Source organism: Heloderma suspectum, chromosome 2 (assembly GCF_057233095.1).
Source record: "Heloderma suspectum isolate Gila_16-S chromosome 2, 16-S_ref, whole genome shotgun sequence".
NCBI lineage: Eukaryota > Metazoa > Chordata > Lepidosauria > Squamata > Helodermatidae > Heloderma > Heloderma suspectum.
The window spans coordinates 162,357,949-162,379,505 of record NC_139459.1 but is presented as its reverse complement, the minus strand read 5'-3'; the positions used below and the strand labels follow the sequence as shown (position 1 = coordinate 162,379,505).

The window sequence follows — 21,557 nt, the reverse complement described above, 5'->3', positions numbered from 1 at the left end:
TTTTAAATTGTGTTAACATTTTTCTTCAGTAAAACTTTAAACTTTGTTACTCGAAACTTTATGCGCTCTCTCTCTCTCTCTCTCTCTCTCTGGTTTACCCAGCTCACATCTTTAGCCAACCCCTACATTACCTAAAGTAAATACCTGAGACCCAGCGAGTTTTAAGGTTGGTTTCTACCTGGTGGCAGTGGAAAAGGCCAGAAGAAGGGAAGGGCAAAAAGCACAATATCTTGCCTGTTTTCCCTTCCACTCATTGTTGGTGGTCCTTGAGAGTAGCCCTCCCTTGTTTTCCCAACATTTCTTCCATCTTTTTTCTTATCACAGAAAATCCATTAAGAAGAAAAATATAGAATAGCTGCACAGTGCCTTCTGTTTGGCAGCACTAGGAGTCTTCTGTCTGGAAGCACCCATATAGGGTAAAGCAGGGATGCTGAACTTCTTTAAACGAGGGCTGAATTCCATTTTAGATAAACCAAAGGTAAAAGGGGCAGGCTCAAAGGCAAAAGGGGCGGGGCCAACCTGCCAAAAATACCAGCATAGTTTAGCTTAACACTCTTATTCCCAGGAACGAAGCCTTAGGTGAGGCATGCAACTTTTTAGAATCAGGAAAACTGCACCAAAACGAGGAAACCACCAACCAGTGGAAGGTTGGGGGACAGTGGTTGGGCCAAGGAAAAGGGGTTTGGGCTTCTGAGGACCCCCAGAGGGCCAGAGGTTCTAAACCCCTAAGGTAAAGGCATTAGTAGAAACATCACAGCTGTTTTGACACAGATGACATGCTTAACATCTACAGTGACTCTTCCAGATAGCCTGGGCATATTGACTTCATCATAGGTGATAAAGAGATGAAAATTTTGCTCTGAAAATACTAATTGTTCTCTCACATAATGTCTGAATGAAAGTGGAGTGATTTATGGTGGAGGCTAAGAAATCTGGAGAAGCACTTGAAGAAACCAAGCACCAAATGTTAGAAGTGTTTAGAGCTGTTTCTGTGTCCTCCTACGTAGCTCTGTGCCAACTCATCCCAGTCTGTCAGTTCACCTTCATTATGCCATCAGCCACAGGAGCTGTTTGTAATGTGGGGATAAAGAGATGGTTGCCTTGAAGCTGAATCTTGCAAATTTCACCTGACATCATCATCATCAGGTTTGCTGTAGGGCCTGCCTTGCATTTCTGGTCTTGCTCTTGGCTCCTGACTGCTCTTTTGTCCTGACTCCATGCTTGTACTCTAGTCCTGTCTTCTAATTTGTCCTTGAATCCTGGTTTCTCTTCAATCCTGACTCTCTCCAGACCACTGCCCAAAGCCCAATCCTGATAGCATCAAACAAAAATACATATTTAAATTCAAATACAGGTCTTGTAGGTGGATATGAAGAGCAGGGGTGGGCACAAAGTAAATCTCCAGATGTTTTGGACTTCAGCTCCCAGCATTTCTGACCATTGGCCATGCTGGCAGGAGCTTCTGGGGGTTTAAGTCCAAAACATCTGGAGATTTACTTTGTGCCCACCCCTGCTGTTTGTATCCACCTACCTTCTGCCCACCCCTGGAATAGAGTATGAGAATATGTATAACTTGATGCTGTTTATATTGTATTATAACCATTAGTGCGTATTGAAAATTGGAGGCATGATCCAGAAATCCTCTCCCTCTGTAGAGGCTAAGGACATGGAGACCACAGTCTTTCTACTCTAACACCAAGATTTCTTTTCTGGGAAGTTGCAGTCAGTTTAGACCCCATCAGCATATATAGTTAGGAATTAGCGGGGTGGGTGTTGTCTCAGTGTGCTCCATTTTGCACTCGCTGAATCTCCTCTGCTATTTGTTGCCCATTCACATTCACCCATTTGGGATCCCCGTAGAGCTCTTTAAGGTCTGCTTCGGATATTATCCTGAATAATTTGCTGTCATCTAACATTTAGCTACTTCATTGTCCTGACCTATTCATAAATAATTTAAATAAAATTGGTCACCCTTACACATCATTGGAGCTGCTCTACTCCATTTTGAAACCTGTCTGTTTATGCCTACCGTCTGCTTCCTGGGTTTTTTTATTTTAACTTGCTTGCTATCTATAAGAGGACCTCATGTCATTCTAAGAATGCTAAGCTTCCATGGGAGCTTTTAGGGAGGGAGTTGGTCAAAAGCTTTTTGGCTGGTGTGTTGGATCAAGCCTAAAGGCTTATATCCTTTACCCTGATGCCCATCTTGATACTGACAGACTTTCTGGTCATTGACCCACAGTGTTCTTCTTTCTTGTTTAACTGACCTTCTCAGCCAGTATAAAGTTCAGTTATCTGTTCCAGAATATTTTCAGACACACGTACGCACAATTAAACTTCAATAAATAGTGAAGTAAATTTGCCTCATGCAAGTGCATATTGTGATAGGACTCAACTGAAACCCTTACTCAGTACATCCTCAGCCAGTCTACATGGGAGGAGATGTAGATGATGCAGTCTGCAGAGCCCAGTAAGTTATGTCTATGTTGGGTTCTCCTCCTGCACCCCATCATTCCCATTTTATACTAAGCCTCTGGTTTACCAGTAAGCCCCAAACTGGAACCAGCCGTGGGCAGCTCTTAGGCAGATGTGCCCTGAGGGTCTGGAGCTCAACTGACAAAACATATTCACTCAGCTGACATCACATACTGTCTCTAGAGCATTAGACTCCCAGTGAGGGTGGCCTTTATTTGAAGTTGTCCTCTATTTGAAGGGCCATCCAGTCCAAATCTAGTAAAGAAATATAAGAAGTGAGAGGAGAAGCCCATCAACAGTTAGCACCTGGACAGTAGACCGAGCAAGTCCTCAAATATCATGTGGTTATTGTATGGCATGACTTTATTGATATGCCAGCTCATGGCTACCAAAGATTTTCTGGATTGCTTTCACCTCTCCCATGGGAAATGAAATCACCTGTCTGGATGAAGTCAAAGTGATTCTACAAGCCTACACAAATTAATATACATGCAGCCTTTTCCTCAGTTCTGCTAAGATACATCCAGAGGTTAGGCTTCACTCCTGCTCAGTACAGAGAGATCTTGGTATCACCCTCAGCTGCATTACGCCTCTGTCTCACCTGAAACAGTCACAGTAATGTCCCAGGCCTGGGGTTGGTAGGAGGGGAGCCGGAGATCTGTGTTGCTTACTCAGCTCTACAGGAGGAGGAAAGTAAACATGGGGAGTCATTGACCCAGGGAGATGAAGTTGGTACACTTCATGATGCCCGTGTTCTTTGGAACGGAGGGATCTCTGGGAGGGTATTTAGGTCTGTGCACCAGGACTCCAGTGCTGGCTGTGCTCAGAGCTCCAGCGTGGAACTACTCTCTACCGCCCATCACAGTTCAAGCTATGGGGGCAGCCACCCTCCTCTGGGCCCTGGCTCTACTGTCACTCACAGCTCCGGTCATTTCGGATCCGTAAGATTTTTATTTTCCATTTCTCTTTGCCTAGTCAGTTTCACGGAAGAATATGAGGACATAGAAGTACATGAGAGGAAGAGAGTAATAATGCTGAGCTGTGGGTGGCATTGTCTCAGGTTATCTTCAAAAAGGAATTGGATGCAGAGTTTAGAGCAGGACTGTTGAACCTCTTTCAGCCCAAGGACCAAATTCCATTTTGGAGAAGCGCTTGTGGGCCACATTCCAGTGGTGGGCAGGACCAAAAGAGGCAGGGCCAAGGTACCAAAGATGCCAGCATATTGTAACTTAGAGCTCTTCCTGCCAGTAACGAAGCCTTAGGAGGGGCATTTCAACCTTTTGGAGTGGGAAAAACATGGAAAAGCCAGGAAACCATCAAACAGTCAGCAGTCAGAAGAAAGGGGCTGGCACCAAGGGAAGGGTGTGTGGCTATCTGGGGAACACTGGAGGGCCAGACTGGGACCCTAGGCTAGAGGTTCTGCACCCCTGTTTTAGAGCATTTTCGGACATGAGGTTCAAATCAACTTGTTCTTATGTGAGAAGTTATAAGGACAGCTCTCTGGCCCTAGGAGTGCAGCTCAGTCCTATGCATGTCTATTTAGAAGTAAGCCCCATTAAGTTAGACAGATTTTACTCCCAAGTAGACATGCATAGGACTGCAGCCTTTGTTTCTTTAGGGAGGGAGAGCACTGGATACTTATGGTGCCTTGGCAAATATTGTGATATTGACAAATATATATGCAGAGCCCAAGTCAGCCTGCCCCAACCTGGTGCCCTCCATGCTACAACTCCCATCAACTCCAATCAGCATGACCAAGGTTGGGAACAACAGGTTGGGGAAGGCTTAAGGCTGAAGTGGAGGCAAAGGAGCGATTCTTTTGCAGGCAGAAAATTCCCCATACGGCAACTTGTGCAGCTCTTAAGGCTGCATCATCAGTTCCAGCTTATTCCAGCTGGTAGAATTCTGACTGGCTCTCTCCCCTTCTCCCCCACTGGCTTAAATTCAATGCTAGTCCTACCTAGAGTGGAACCAATGAAATGAATGGGATTTAAATTAGTCATGACTAACTTCGTGCCTCATGCCATTATCTGTGGGAGCGGGTCTCTGTTCCAGCCCTGCAGCTGAACTGCTGATTCAGGAAACTCTCAGAGCTGTTCAGAAACACTCACATTTTTTGTCACAACTCTGGACCATTCATTCACAGTAATCAAGCCAGCCAACTCACAGCGATATTTATTTAAAATCAGAGGAGAACACTGGCCAGGTAGAGTGCCCAACCTTCATGGTGGTGGTGGTAGGATACAAAACCCAACCAACCAAATAGATCATGAAATGGCAAAGGTATTGAGAGGTGTGCGTGTGTCTTGCAGGAGCTTGCCACCATTTTAAAAAGGGCTACTGTCCTTTTACAGAGGGGCCTGCTGAGCCTCTAAAACAGGGGTGGACAAATTGTGGCCCTCCAGATGTTTTGACTTATAACTCTCATCATCTCTCACCATTGTCTATGCTGGCCAGGGCAGATGGAAGTTGCAGGCCAAGACATCTGGAGGGCCACAAGTTGCCCACCCTTGCTCTAAATAAAAAAAATGTAACCTGAAGAAAGTACACAAAAGAGCGAAGACCTGGGAGAAGCAGCATCAAGGCTTGTTGCAGGCATTGTAGGGTCACAGGCTCTACCCAGTAGAGCAGATGACTCGCCCAACCATACCCAACAGCAATATTTGCACCAGTTGGGGAGCTGCATTTTTCCAGGGAAAATATGTTGTAATTTGAATACAAAGGAAAAAATGGTTTCATTGTATTATTTAGGCAAAGACCATAAGGATTATTGAAAGATAGTAAGGGAAAGAAGCTATAGCTTGATTAGAGTTGTCTGAATCCTACACAGCAACCAAGTAACACCTCTTCCGTTATTGAACTAAAATGAATCCAAAGCATCTGGAAAGGCACCCAGAGCATGAAAGATCTCCATTCTCCTTTCTCTTCCAGTCATTACATGGTGGTTGTTCCAGCCATCATTAGTCATCCCAGTATAGAAAATGTTTGTGTACTCCTGCGTTCCCTCCCAGAGACTGTCAACCTGCAAGTAATATTGGAGATAAGGACTCAGAACTATACCTTAGTGGACAAGGATGTGGAGAAGCCAGGGACTTTTGAGTGCATCAGCTTCCAGGTAGGTTTGTGAACTGCAAGCTACTCAATAGGAAGTCCACCCCCCCACACACTTCTTAGCAAGAAAAGAAACATTGCCCTAGAATGATGCCAGAGGGCAGTGGCCTATGACATACAACCAAGTACTGATCTAGACAATATACTCTTTATGATGGGGATTGATGTCACTATAGCAATTCCCAGCTATATGTTTTAGTAGAACTCACCATTTCAGTCGGTATCATCATACAGAGGGCCGGTTCACATGACACAACAGCCCACTGTGAGTTATTTAACCTACAGTGAGGATGCAGCACATGTGGGGCACATGTGGGGGCTATTTTGCATATCCATCCCCTGCTCCAGGGTTGTGTTATGTGAACCCAGTGAGTGTGTGTTGTGCAAGGGTTATCAAGCCTTGCGTAACCCATGTTCTGTTAAATAACCCACAACAAGCCGTGCCGTGCCTTCCAAACCAGGTCAGTGGGCTTCCCCACCCCTACCAGTGGCCATTAATGGTATGGGGGGGCAGCATTGTTGGTGGTGGTGGTGGGGATAGCCTTAAGAACATAAGAACATGCCTGCTGGATCAGACCAAAGGCCTATGTAATCAAGCATTTCATTTGCATGGTGGCCAAACAGATGCCTATGGGAAGCCCAGAAACAGGACATGAATGCATAGCGCCCTCCTGCTCACTGAGTTCCCCAGCAACTGTTGTTTAGAGGCATACTGCTTCTGATCCTGGAGGCAATATATAGCTATCATGACTAGTACTATTGATAGTGTCATCCTCTAAATATGTAGGAAGAATAGTTTAATTGTGGGAATAGTCATACCTGTGTTAGCTGTTTTTAGAAAATAGCTGTTGTTAATCATTTGTTGTTATACTAAATGAATATCACCAGCTATTCCAGATATCTGGGAAGGCACGCATTGCGATATGGAGGAAGCACACACCAGCCAAGGAACTGAATTTAAAAGGAGGAAACAAAGGTCCACAGAATAGCAGTGTATGCTGCAAAGGCTACAGGAGTATTACCTGTATTTAATGGTTCAGTAGTGGAATGCTTGCCTTCAAAATAATTTTTTGAAAGTTGCTAAAGTTCACAAAATGTTGTGAGTGTGTTATACCTATAACTGCTGAAAAGATGCAGTTTCCCCACAACACAGGCACTACCTTGAGGAAAAAATGTCCGAATTCCTTGAAACAACTGAGAGGTATTCACCAGCTGTCTATTCTGTTGGTTTTTAGGTACCAGGTTAAAAACTGTTTTATTTGCCTGGACTTTTAATGAACAGTGAGTTCATTTTTATTGCCGCTACCTGAATTTTACCAGAAGTTTACTGCTCTGTGGTTTTACTGTATTTTATTCTTGATTATGCTGCTGCTGTTGTTTGCTCTTTTCTTAATTTTGTATTTGTTTTTTATAATCATTTAATTATGTTATCCAAAATGAAGAATATAGATTAGATTAGATTTTATGTAGTTTAGATTAGATCAGATATAGATTAGATGGGGGGCATGCCCCAGTGTTGGAGAGCCCCTTGGTGTCCCCCAAGCACAGCAGAATGAGGCACCGGGTATATCAAAGCGGGGAGGAGGCGATTTTTGAGGTTTAACAGGAAAATAGAAGTAACCATAAGAGCAGCCAGGGGGCAGAGTCTTTAATTCCGACCCCAATATAGTGAAGATTTGGGGTGAAATTATATTTCCCCCCTAACGAAACTGCTTCTGTTAGCAGAGCTGGGAAGGGGAGGATTGCCTTCTCCCCACTGCAGTCCCCTGCACACCTTCAATATCTACTCCAGAGAAAATTTCAGGGAGCAAGAAAGTTATGTTGCACGGGTGGACTTCTGCTTGTGAAATGTTGGCTTCCACCAGTGCCAGCTCCAGGTTTTTCAGGGCCCTTGGGCAAGATGCCTCAATCAGTTCCCTTCCCTCAGTGAGTCTCTCTCGCCACCACTGTCACCAGTTCATTGCTTCCCATCCTCCTCCTCCTCATTGACACCACTTGCTTGCATGACAGGCAGAGAGCCAGGGAGCAAAGAGGCTCACTGCTCCCCCCTCCTTCTCCCACCCCTTCTCTCCCCCCCCCACTGTCTTGTGGGCCAGAGCAAGAGGCAGCGAACACGCAGGTTGCATTGGTGAAAAGGAGGAGCAAGTCCAGGGGGCTGTTTGTCAGTGGACCCCTGCTGAGGTGTGGGCCCTCAGCAGATGCCCAACTATGTCTATCTTTGATGCTGGCCCTGCCAAATTTAAACATAGCATTTTCCATTACTACAGCAAAACCAAAGCAATAATTCCACACACTGTGTTAGGATTGGATCATGAATCTATGAATAAATTTCAGAACCTTTGTGCTAATTTAGCTGTCCTTTTCCCTTTTTCTCTCTCTTCAGGTTCCAGCTTTTGTTCCCAGCAAAAAGAAGTATATTGTAAGTCTTGTATCTCCCAACCATTCCCTTTCTTCTAATAGTCTCCACAGTGGAATGATTAACATGAGAGAAGAGGGTGAAAGGAAGAGTTTTTAGAAATTATTTAGGAGGAAGAGGGGTCCAAGAAAAGGGGGAAATGAGGTAGAGAAAACAAGGATGAAGGGAGAAAAGAAGGATGGAGAGAGAAAGATGAAAGAGTGTGTATGGGGGAGGGGAGTGGTAATGGGTGTGTGTGTCTGGAGGGGGAGCTTGATTCCCAAAGGAAGGGAATTGCAGAAAAAAGCCCACTTTGGGGGGAATTCCACCTCTTGCAAAATACTTTCCTGTTCTCAGTCCTCCTGCTATTGAACCAATTTTCCTCCTTTGCCCCATGAAGGAAGATGCAGTGGCCAGTGTGTATGTTCTAATTCGAAAGGACAACATTGTGAGCTTTGAGGGCCGGAAGAAGGTGCTGGTGAGGCATGCTTATATAAGGCATATCATAGAGCCAGACAAGCCCTTTTACAAGCCTGGAGAGACAGGTATGAGCAGCCAATGGAACCTGGAAGATGCCTGCAGGTGCTTTCTCATCTTTTGGGGTGTCATGGTGTTAAACAGGATAACTGGCAAATAAGCATTGCAAGAGCTGAACTGCTAAACTAAAGCAGAGCTCCTTGCAAGAGCTCAGATCCTCTGCTGATTAGCATAAAGTAATTAATGCAAACTAAGTTAATACAAGCAAGATTTGCTTTACAAATGATGTAGTAGTTAAATTAAACTGGAGAGGAAAAAAGATTGTCACCTAAGTTTAGTTTTAAAATATGGCAACATGAAGAGAAGAATAAACTGAGAGGAAAATTGTGAGTTGAGACTGAACACAAGACATAAGTACATCCAGCCTTTTAAAAACAGTGTGTAATAGCAATTAATATATTTGTGTTTGCTTTTTCAGTCAAGTTTCGCATTGTGAGGCTTGATGACGAATTTAAGGCCATTAATAAAACGGTGAGTATTACTTTCTTATTACAAGAAGCAAAGGCTATCCATTCAGGTCTACACTGAAAAGATCAATACCAAGAGGGTCTCCTCCCTAGATCTATGGCTCCTTCTTTAAAACATGGAATTGGACCAGGGGTGCTTCCAAGAGGAGGGCTCCTAGAGCTAACAAAAATCAGAAGGCGTCGTGCCACTACCCTGTCTTTTCTTCCTTAATGGATTTTCCATGATAAGAAAGAAGAAAACATGGGAGGACTACGAGTGGAAATCGACAATTGGAATAAATACTCTCTGGTTCCTGTGGGAAATCACCTCTGTGAATGTCTTATGCCACCATACCTAGCCTATGTGAATTTGTGCACAGGCTCTGGAGGATGTTCAGATTTTAAGTTAAGTTAGCCCGTCAGGGGAGTTAACTTCATATCAATTCTCTGGTTGGCTCTGCAGAATATTGGGAATACTGGAGATTTTTCTGTTCCTCATTAGACTGACTTCTCTTTCTCCCTCCCTCCCTCATTCTTTACAGATCCCTCTGATACAGCTGGAAGTAAGTAATTAGGAATTATCCTATTAACATTGTATGCCATTCTGTCCTTTGAGACCACTTAGCACATCTAAACTACAAATCTAAACAAGCGAAAGTTTTTGAATGATAAATTGCTGTTGTAGAATTCCTAAGAACTATAGTTTTATGAGGGTGCTGAAGAGTTCTTTGTTAAAGGTCAAAAGCCATTCTAATAGTCCCCTAGTTGGGCACCATTATTCTTAAACCAGTTTGAAACTGGTTTTAATGTGTAATCCAGAATAATATCACTCATCAGTCATGTTGGCAATTGCCATGTAGAACCTGGAAGTTTTAATAATAAGCAGAAGAGAACTATAGTAAGGAATGTGGCCTGTCGGGAAATATTCAGGATTCAGCAAACAAGGAGGAAAGGAAGGCTCAAGATTGTTTTCCACATTATTATGAACTGCATGGCCGCCAGGGGGCATGCCCAGTGGGTGCATTGGTGTCAATGGGCATGGCACATCCCCGTGCCCCCCATATGTGTTCAGTGAGTTATGTGTGCTCTCTAGCCCTTCCATGAGATTGTCTCTCAATGATCAGACCTAGACCATGATTCTTGAATCGCTCTGTAATGAACAACACAGGGCCAAAGTAGTGTATGTTAGGCATGTGTAGTCATGTAATGCAAGGTGGGAGTCTACTCTTTACACAAAAAAGGAGTGCATAGGGGAGAGAAGCAAAATCTGCCTCATTCCCCTGCCTTCTAGGGCGCTCTGCTTTTAAGCAGTTTTCCCCCAACCCAGCTTCAGGACTAGGAATGTGCCTGATAGGGGCAAAGAAAACCGCTTAAAGATACAGAATGTGGTGTGGTAAGGCAGTTTCACTCCTCTTCTCTGCCTGCTTCTTTAAAGTAGCACCCCCCTGCCCTTTGCTTTATATGTGAATGGGGCAAACATGTGCTTAATATGCATGTGGTTGTCCCATATGTCTAGGGTGGTCTCCAGCCTGTACTGAGGTGTGAACAGATGCAATAAACTTTGGAGAAGGAGTGATTTATTCACAGTTCAAAGACACAGGAAACAATATCTGTAAATACAACTGATCACCCTCCAACAAGAAGGACTTTGCTAAGGGAAAGCTGTCCATTTCTGCATACCAGTCTCCAGATGCCAATGTGGGCATGTCAGGTTGCTAAGAGGAGTTCCCTAAAAACTGTCTTGCTGATCAGTCTTCAGTTCAGTGGCCTTGGGAAGCTCACAGCAGGACACAATTGTGAGAGCCATTGTTTTTGTTTACCCCCTAGCAACTGCTCATGATGTCCTCTGAATAAGGAAGTTTCATTTTCTAGGTCACCCTTCCCCGATCTGGCACACTCCGGATGGGTTGGGCTACAACTCTCATCACCTCTGGGGATTATGTGAGTTGTAGCCCAACACATCTGGAGGGCACCAAGTTGGGGAATGCTATTCGAAGTAGAATGGCTAACCGCCATGTATCAGCATAGTCTCCCGGAATATGTCTAGAATAAACGGACAAACAATGGACTACATTCCATCTAAATTAGTCCTTTCTTGTTTGTCGGTTAATTCTCTGTTTAGGCCTGCTGTTTGATTTCAAGTGTCGCATTATGCATGTTTCATCCTATGTCATCTGAAAATAGAAAGGGATCCAATGGGTCATTTAGGAATTATCAATAGCTATGTGTGCTTAGACAGAAAAAGTGCTGATGCGGGGTGCAGGGAATTGTAGGACTTTTTCTGTCTAAACATGCATAGGATCATGCCCTAAAGCACTCTTTACATATTCCGAGCTAGTACAAATTCTTCATCAGACACTCACATGAAGTCTTTCAGAAATGTTTTACATACCATTCTGTGAATCTCAGCATTGTTGATGACTGGAGTCAAGCAAACGAGCATGATGGTTCTTTTGGTCTTACTCCTGTGCACAGGATCCTAACAAGAATCGAATTGGCCAGTGGGTGGATGTGAAGCCTCATCATGGCATTGTGGATCTGTCCTTCCCTCTGGCCTCTGAAGCAGCCCTGGGAACATATGTCATCACAGTGGGAGATACTATGCCTGAGCTGGAAATGAGAGACTTCACAGTTCAGGAATATGGTAATATTTCAGAGAGACACCACTTTGGTAGGAAGAGGACAGGGGGACTAAAAATAAAACAAGCTTGTTGTTGTTCAGTCGTTCAGTCGTGTCCGATTCTTCGTGACCCCATGGACCACAGCACGCCAGGCCCTCCTGTCCTGCGCTCTCTCCCGGAGCGTGCTCAAATTCATATTCATTGCATTGGTGATGCTATCTAGCCATCTCATCCTCTGCCGTCCCCTTCTCCTTTTGCCTTCAGTCTTTCCCAGCATCAGGGTCTTTTCCAGAGAGTTTTCTCTTCGCATTAGGTGGCCAAAATATTTGAGCTTCAGCTTCAGTATCTGTCCTTCCAATGAGCACTCAGGGTTGATTTCCTTTAGGATGGACTGATTGGACCTCCTTGCAGTCCAGGGGACTCGTAAGAGTCTTCTCCAGCACCACAGTTCGAAAGCATCAATTCTTCGGCGCTCAGCCTTCCTTATAGTCCAGCTCTCACAGCCATACATTACTACTGGGAAAACCATAGCTTTGATTAGACGGACCTTTGTCGGCAAGGTGATGTCTCTGCTTCTTACTATGCTGTCTAGGTTGGCCATAGCTTTCCTCCCAAGGAGCAAGCGTCTTTTAATTTCATGGCTACAGTCACCGTCTGCAGTGATCTTGGAGCCCAAGAAAGTAAAATCTGTCACTGCTTCCATTTCTTCCCCTTCTATATGCCAGGAAGTGATGGGGCCAGATGCCATGATCTTAGTTTTTTTAATGTTGAGTTTCAAACCAGCTTTTGCACTCTCCTCTTTCACCCTCAACAAGAGGCTCTTGAGATCCTCTTCGCTTTCTGCCATTAGGGTGGTATCGTCTGCATATCGGAGGTTGTTGATAATTCTCCCAGCAATCTTAATTCCGACCTCTGATTCATCCAACCCAGCATTTCTCATGATGTACTCTGCATATAAGTTAAATAAGCAGGGTGACAATATGCAGCCTTGTCGTACTCCTTTCCCAATTTTGAACCAATCAGTTGTTCCATGTCTGGTTCTTACTGTTGCTTCTTCACCCTCGTACAGGTTTCTCAGGAGACAGGTAAGGTGGTCTGGTACTCCCATCACTTTAAGAATTTGCCACAGTTTGTTGTGATCCACACAATCAAAGGCTTTAGCATAGTCAATGAAGCAGAAATAGACGTTTTTGTGGAATTCTCTTGCTTTCTCCATGATCCAGCGAAAGTTGGCGATTTGATCTCTAGTTCCTCTGCCTCTTCGAAACCCAGCTTGTACTTCCGGTAGTTCTCGGTTCGCATACTGCTGAAGCCTAGCTTGTAGGATTTTGAGCATCACCTTGCTGGCATGTGAAATGAGCGCAATTGTGCGGTAGTTTGAGCACTCTTTGGCGTTGCCCTTCTTTGGAATTGGAATGTAAACTGACCTTTTCCAGTCTTGCGGCCATTGTTGAGTGTTCCAAATTTGTTGGCATATTGAATGCAGCACTTTAACAGCATCATCTTTTAGGATTTTAAATAGCTCAGCTGGAATACTGTCATCTCCGCTAGCTTTGTTGTTACTAATGCTTCCTAAGGCCCACTTGACTTCACTTTCTAGGATGTCCGGCTCAAGTTCAGTGACCGCACTATCATGGCTGTCAGGGACATTAAGATCTTTCCTGTATAGTTCTTCTGCGTATTCTTGCCACCTCTTCTTAATCTCATCTGCTTCTGTGAGGTCCCTGCCTTCTTTGTCCTTTATCATGCCAGTCTTTGCACCAAACGTTCCCTTGAGATCTCCAATTTTCTTGAAGAGATCTCTAGTCTTTCCCATTCTGTTGTTTTCCTCGATTTCTTTGCATTGTTCATTTAAGAAGACCTTCTTGTCTCTCCTTGCTATTCTCTGGAACTCTGCATTCAGTTGGATATATCTTCCCCTTTCTCCCTTGCTTTTCACTTCCCTTCTTTCTGCAGCTACTTGTAAAGCCTCATCAGACAGCCACTTGGCTTTCTTGCATTTCTTTTTCTTTGGGATGGATTGAGTTGCTGCCTCCTGAACAATGTTACGGACCTCCGTCCATAGTTCCTCAGGCACTCTGTCTATCAGGTCTAATCCCTGAAATCTATTCCTCACCTCCACTGTGTATTCATAAGGGATATGATTTAGGTAATACCTGAGTGGTTTAATGGTTTTCCCAACGTTCTTCAACTTAAGCCGAAATTTTGCAAGAAGCAGCTCATGGTCTGAGCCACAGTCAGCTCCAGGTCTTGTTTTGACTGACTGTATAGAGCTTCTCCATCTTTGGCTGCAAAGGAGCCAAAATCAATCTGATTTTGATATTGACCATCTGGTGATGTCCATGTGTAGAGTCGTCTCCTGTGCTGTTGGAAAAGAGTGTTTGCTATGATCAGCGTGTTCTCTTGGCAAAACTCTATTAGCCTTTGTCCTGCTTCATTTTGTACACCAAGGCCATGCTTGCCTGTTATTCCGGTGATTTCTTGACTTCCTGCTTTAGCGTTCCAATCCCCTATGATGAAGAGGACATCTTTTTTTGGTGTTAGTTCTAGAAGGTGTTGTAGGTCTTCATAGAACCGATCAACCTCAGCTTCTTCGGCATCAGTGGTTGGGGCATAGACTTGAATTACTGTGATGTTGAATGGTTTGCCTTGGATTCGTACTGAGATCATTCTATCGTTTTTGAGATTGTACCCCAGTACTGCTTTTCCCACCCTTTTGTTGACTATGAGTACTACTCCATTTCTTCTAAGGGATTCTTGCCCACAGTAGTAGATATGATGGTCACCTGAATTAAATTCACCCATGCCTGTCCATTTTAGTTCGCTGATTCCCAAGATGTTGATGTTCAATCTTGCCATCTCATGTTTGACCACCTCCAACTTACCTTGATTCATTGATCTGACATTCCAGGTTCCTAAACAATATTGTTCTTTACAGCATCGGATTTTCTTTTCACCACCAGACACATCCACAGCTGAGTGTCCTTTCGGCTTTGGCCCAGCCGCTTCACTCTTTCTGCCGCTACTTGGAAATACCCTCTGCTCTTCCCCAGTAGTATATTCGACACCTTCCGACCTGAGGGGCTCATCTTCTGGTGTCATCTCTTTTAGCCTTGTGTTACGTTCCATGGGGTTTTCTTGGAAAGAATACTGGAGTGGGTTGCCATTTCCTTCTCCAGTGGACCACATTTTGTCAGAACTCTCCGCCATGACCTGTCCGTCTTGGGTGGCCCTGCACGGCATAGCTTATGGCTTCACTGAGTTATGCAAGCCCCTTCGCCACAACAAGGCAGTGATCCATGAAGGGGAAAACAAGCTATTAAATTGCTATTATTCCTTCCCTTCCTCCTTCCTTCCTTTAGGGTTAAAATGTGAGGGTTGGAATGTTGTATTTATTTACTGAATGTACAGCCTGCCTGCCCTCTTAAGAAGTCTAGCTGCCTTGGTGTTTGAAAAGCATCAAAGCCCATCAGAGAGGCAGGTTTCTTACCTGTTAGGCTGCAATCCTATACATGCTTACTTGGGAGTAAGTCCCACTGAACTCAATGCAATTTACTTCTAAACCTGTATAGAATCGCATGGTAAATTTTTATTAACAAATGAGGCCAAGTCACATATTAAATACAACAGTGAAACAGATCTTATAAAACAGTAATCAGCATGAATGGGAACAAAACTATCAGACCACAAATATCCAAGCAAAAAAAAAAAGTTCGTAACAATTCCTTTTGAATAATTATAATGTAGGGCTCTGGGGGGCCACTTTTAGTAGGGAGTTCTGAAATAGAGCTGCCACAGCTAAGGAACTCCTGTTACTCATCCCCATTGTGTGCGTACTAAAACAAGCTCTGATACTGTATCCCTTCTGGTGCCTGACAAGGAGCTCAAGAGTAGACTAGAGAAAAGTGGGACATTGTGCCTTGCCAAAGATGGCTTTTTTAACGTCCAAATCTGGATGAACTATGGATAGTCTTAATGATGGTGAAAAAGGGCCATCTTCAATCCAAGTTATACAATCCTGGTTTGTAAACCAAGGGTGGGCAACATTGGGGATTCTGGGGGTCAATTTCACCTCCCTGGGATCCCCAGGGGCCACCGCTCCACGCACCTGTGTGCATACACATGCACACACTTCCTCCCGCCCACCCCATCCCAGCAACCTGGATCATGATCCATAGGAGGGGTGAGAGGCTTTAACCCCCCCTGCCTCCCAGTTATCATTATCTTCTCCCAACAGCGTGCGCAGGTGGGAATGAGGGCCAGGTACCCGTGGCTGGCCATGTTGCCCAGCCCGCCCTAAACATAGCTATGAACAATGGAGGCTGGTGGCTCTGATTTCGGTGGGGCTGTGAATCCATTTTCAGTCAGAACAAGCCAGAACTCTGAAGGAGTCATCCAAGGTGCTGAACCGTATCCCCCAAAATAGGCTCCGCACCTTGGATAGCTCCTTTAGAGTTCTGGCTGCTTTTGACTGAATCCCAGAATGGATTCACAGCCCTGCTGAAATCGGAGCCACCAGCCTCTGCTTGTTAAGTTTAGCCACAGTTTTGGGATTGGATAGAACCCTAAACCATGCTTAATTGAAAATGGTAGCAAAAGATTCTGATGCCAGCAGGGGAGAGGGGAGCGGAGCATATGAGGCTGAGGTTCATGCATGTCATGCTAACAATTTAGTGTTATCTCTGAACCCAAACTTTTTGTGAAAGCTGTGGTCAGAAACCAGGTCTCCTGTATATCACAGGGCCAAACTAAATGTGATATTAATTGTGTGAACACAGTTAACCTATACTTTTAAAGAAATGCATTATAAGTGGGATTGCTCTTGAAGACAACTTGGAAGTTTCAGTTACTGCAGAATATGGTTGCCAGAATTTTATCTGATACAACTGGGTTTGTTCATATTACACCACTCTTAAAAGAATGACTCTTTTATGGCTGCCTATTCACTTCCAGGCCCAATTCAAGGTGGTGGTACTGACCTTCTAAGCCCTAAACAGTTTGGGACCCAATTACCTGAAGTAGTGCCTCTTCCCATACCAGCCTGTCTAATTTACAAATACAAAGCTTACCTCAGCCACAAACTCACTAACATCACTGAGACAAAGGCCCTGTTTGGATGTAAAGGCGGTGTACAGCAGCAATTCGTGGGGTCATCCTTTGGTTAACTTGGGGTTGTTTAATGCATGAACAACCCTAAGTGCCAAGGTTTGGATGTCACAGAAACAACCTCTCAATGCCATATCTGTAGGTTGTTCCTGGAAACTGGAAGTGGTTCAGCACAGTGCACATCCCTGCAATTCATGGGGATTAATTAATTAATTAACCCAGGAATTGCTGCTGGATGCCACTGTTATATCCGAACAGGGTCAACATATATGAAATAATCTAAGTACTTGAAATTGCTCCATCATGCACTTCTGCATCCAGGGAGAGGATGCCGGTGTAGTAGTGCAGACTTTCTTCTACCCAGTTAACTTCCCACAGAGTTGTTGGAAAGGATGCAAACAACTGATATTTTGAATTCCTGCAGACTGCACATTCATGGGGAGGGCCCTGTATTTGGTTCACAGGCCTAGTGTGGTGCAGACTTGTTACTCTACTGGCAGCCAAAGGTGCTTCCAGACTGGCAGTTTTTAGCACAACCGTGTTGTTGGTCTTCCACTACATGCAGATTCGCAATGGACCTCCGAAGCTTTGAGTAGTAAAGTGTTTTTTGCGTGTCTGCCAAACGTTCTGTCTATACTAGTAGGCATGACACGGCCACATGAGCACACTTACGTATACTATTTTAGCAGTATGTTTGTGTTTTAAATAATGTTTAAAATTGTGCTAAAACACTTTTTACCTTGCATTTAAAATGCACAATATTATTAAATGAAAAATATTAGTGCACATTTTTAAACATTGGCACTATTTCTTTTTCTGTTTAGGAGCTATTGAGCATTTTTTAAAGAAAAGAAGTGTTTTAGTGCAACTTTTAAAAATTTATTAAAACATACAAAGAAATTGCTAAAATGGTGCCAGTCAGAAAAGCAACGTATTTATTTTTTAATCCATTTTAAGCATTTGCGGTGAAACACTTTTTCATTAAAGCACTATTGCATGCATATAATATATATTTTACATACATACATACATGAAATATGTATATATTTTCATATATATTTTAAATGCAGGCAACATAATGCTTGACTGCAAATTAAAAGATCGATAACAAAATAAACATGTCTCTACAATGGCCTTGTGTACCAAAGTGTAGAAGTGCGACAATAGGACTCAACTGTCCAAAAGTCACTGCACATGTGAAAATCAGAGCTCTTGTTCAACCCAAGGGCTGCATTCCTATCTGGGAAAGGCCTTGAGGCCCATGTTCCATATGTGGCTGCTGCCAAAAGCAGAGTGCGCAGGGCCAAAATGAGATTACTAATTTTAAGCCTATTCAGAACAAGGCTTCTGCATGTCTATTCAGAAGAAAGCATGATTAAATCATTCAGCAGCATCCAAATGCCAAGTCTCAGCATGTCTACTCAGAAGTAAGCATGAGCAGCATGTCTACTTACAAGTAAGCAGGACAAGCCTCAGAAGTAAGCAGGACTGAGTCACTCAGCAGCTTCCTCCCAAGGCCCCATCTCCTCTCCCCTGCAAAGAAAAGCTCTTATCTCTGATTAGCACCTGATTTGAGATGAGAGCATCATTGAAATGAGAGCCCTTGAGGTGGCTACCTCACTCTGCCTGGGCCATCCCTGGACTTTGAATCCACATATTTCAGAAATAATGAGAGGAGCAGATCTTAACTTTATTCAGGACCAAACTAAATGTTCTTGTAATCACACATAGTGAAGCTATGCGTTAAAAGTTTGTTTATTTCAGTGTAAGTGCACATGGCTCCAAGATGGTGCTCTAAGAGGGGAGTTAAACCTTCCCTCACCATCTGTTTTTGTCCTGAAATTTCATCTCCTTGTGTGTGTGTTTGGGGTGGTGGCGGTAAAAAAAAGTCTCCATTGAAATCAATGGAGGCTTTTTCTCTTTTTTTAAATGCCCCCATGGGTGCATGGGGGGAGTTGATTTCTGGAACAAAACCAGGAGGGATAGATTAATTGCCCATCCCGGAGTCCTGCAGTCCCAATCCAAATCAGGGTTGCACACACTGATGCTAGAGTAAAGAAATCTATCACGCATGGCTTCACTATGCGTGATCAGAACAGTGTTTAGTTTGGCCCTTAGTGTTGGGATTTAGAGATGTTGTAGCTTTTCATGCTGGATTCAGCCTGAAGTGAACCATTTTATCTGCTTACCTTCTTCTCTGCCTCTCCTCATGTATCATTACAGAACTACATAAATTTGAAGTGTTGTTTGAGGCTCCATCACTGATCACCGCTTCAGATGAAGAATTTCAGGTCAAAGTGTGTGGCAAGTAAGTAAAACTTTGTGGTAAGAAATATTCTCATGTAGTCTTCAACCTTTTTAGATCTGGAACCCATGGGACCCAGTTTTAAGGTGTTGACTTATATGTCCCGTCCTCCCTCCCTCTTTTTTTCCTTCTCTGTCTTTCTCAATGTATATCTTACATTGCAGACATACTTGTTCAATAGAAATTCCTTCTTCCTAAGGAATGCAGGGAAGTTATCTCTAATAGAAAATTCATAGCACTGGAACCATGTTACAATTTCCAGGATTTCTTTTTTTTTTTTTTAGGAACGAAACTGCTATGACAGTTAAATTAGAACAGAACCAGTATACATTTGTAGTGTAGACGTATTTTCATTGTTTCTCCTTCAGTTCCCTACCCCCATCTTTCTAGTTATTTAAAATAGAAATAAAATGCTGTGGTATCAGCCATGTGGCCCATCGTGTCACTTGTGGCTTCAAGGATGCAAAACCTCTAACTCACGGGCCTAATCTGGCCCACATTGATCCGCATCCAGCTCGCGGAGCTTACTTAGAACATGAGCTCCGAGCCGCACTCCCTGGAGGAATCTCCTCTGTTCTCTCTGATTTGAGATTGGGAGATGGGGCAGCATGCAGAGGAATCCCCACTGTTCTTCGATCAGAGATAACAGTGGAGATGCGGGCAGCAGGGGACTCGGTCAGTGCTAGGAAGAGCAGCCACTCCTCCCAGCGCCAGCCAAGGGACTTCCCATGCACAGCTCTCCTTCCAGTACTGGCCAAGTCCCTTTCTCCATGTTGAGAGAGCCACAGAACTCCATGACTGGGTTCACACCACATGCTAGCCCACACTCGGTGGTTGACTGTGGGTTGTTGTTGAACCATGGGTCAGCATGTTGTCTGAAGCCACGACATTTTCCACAGGGTGGCTTTTTAACCACCCTTATGTCATGCAAAACTGGTCAATATGAAATCCACTGCTTTTCTGTAAAGCATACTTCTTCCATTTCCTCCCATTTACCTTTGACACAGGTACACATATGGAAAGCCTGTTCAAGGAAATCTGTATCTCAGCTTGAAAAGGGAAATATCATATGTTTTTGAAGAGGCTACAGAGGGACAACTGTTTAACATTAGAAAAGAGTATACAGGCCAGGTAAGGCAACTGGGAAGGGGTTGTCTTCAGAATTCAGATAAATGGGAAGACGGGATGAGTCATCTGTCCCTGCTCTTTAGTTCAGAAACTGCCGATCTTCTCCTGTTGCCGAGATGTTTCACTGCAGCCAAGAAAGGTGGATGATGATGAGGAGAGAAATGCTCCATGGGGTCATATTGGTCGATAGAGAGGAAATCTCAGTATTCTTTTATATATATGGAAGTCAGCTTCCAATGCTATTCATACACAAATAGCATATTCCTGCCTGTTGTTTTCCAGCAAGTGGTATTCAGAGGCATGCTGTGTTTGATCCTAGCAGTAGCATATAGCCATCATGACTAGCAGGAATTGATAGCCCTGTCCTCCATGAGTTTGTCTAATATCCTTTTAAAGCCATCAGCATTGGCAGCCATCACCACAGGCTGAAGAAGCAAATTCCATAATTTAACTATGTACTGTGTGAAGAAATACTTCCTTTTGTCTGTCCTGAATATCTCACCGTTTGGCTTAATTGCATGACCCTGGTTCATTCTGCACAACATATATAATTTTATACACTTCTATCGTGTCCCTGCCTTATTCACCTTTTTTCTAAACATAATAGCCTCAAAACATTGTTACAAATACCATTGTAACATTTCTTTGTAGGAGCTTTGCTCCAGCATCCTGATCATTTTGGTTGCCCTTTTCTGCACCTTTTCCAACTCTACATTATCCTTTTTAAGGTGCCCCAACCAGAAATGCACTCAGTATTCCAAGTTTGTGGAGAGGCCTTACCATATTGCTAGTTTTATTTTCGATCCCTTTCATAATGTCCCCTAACAGTGAACTTGCCTTTTTCCACAGCAAAGTGAGTTTCAAACTAGATGTTAAAGTAAAAGGTTCCAAAAATAGTAGCTGTGCATCTATTCCCTCTTCTCTTGCTATAATGTCTAGTTAAGGAACTGTTTCATTTGATATGACATCGCCACATCATGACATGACATCGCCACATCAGGTGTTTCCCTACTTCCTCCACATTATTGGCTGACATGGGACGAGGGAATGTACGATATGGTGGTATCATGTTATGCAGTTCCCCAGCTTAGACTTACAGTGAGAAGAGAGGGCAAAGAGAGCCTTTTTGTCTGTGGCAAATATGCATTACCACAACATCCAGTTTTATTCAAGCTTCCTGTTTTTACATGGTTGGTACTATTTGAAAAGGAATGTGCATGGCAAATATATGCCAACTGAAGGAACCCAGTTGTTTACCATGCAGTTTCTTCTTGAATGTTACACCAGTTGCACAAAATCAGGAAGTGCTATTCGCATGCACCTCATTTCGTTTTTTAAATATAATGAACAAGCGGAAGGAAGGAAAAGAAAGCTGTTTCTATACCACCCAGTAGCCAAAACTCTCTGGGCAGTTTACAAAGATCAAAATCTTG

At 43.7% G+C, this 21,557-nt stretch overlaps 1 protein-coding gene across 1 annotated transcript in view; it reads left to right on the top strand.

The window, feature by feature from the left end:
- Positions 1–3,133: 3,133 nt before the first annotated feature.
- The window catches only part of LOC146353039 (alpha-2-macroglobulin-like protein 1), a 74,490-nt gene continuing 56,066 nt past the window's right edge, over positions 3,134–21,557 (top strand). The window contains exons 1-9 of the mRNA XM_084835509.1: positions 3,134–3,416; positions 5,407–5,590; positions 7,970–8,005; positions 8,382–8,526; positions 8,937–8,989; positions 9,507–9,527; positions 11,440–11,608; positions 18,915–18,999; positions 20,004–20,127. Coding sequence (XP_084691635.1) covers positions 3,199–3,416; positions 5,407–5,590; positions 7,970–8,005; positions 8,382–8,526; positions 8,937–8,989; positions 9,507–9,527; positions 11,440–11,608; positions 18,915–18,999; positions 20,004–20,127 — 1,035 coding nt within the window. The 5' untranslated portion in view covers positions 3,134–3,198. The remainder of the gene's footprint in view (positions 3,417–5,406; positions 5,591–7,969; positions 8,006–8,381; positions 8,527–8,936; positions 8,990–9,506; positions 9,528–11,439; positions 11,609–18,914; positions 19,000–20,003; positions 20,128–21,557) is intronic.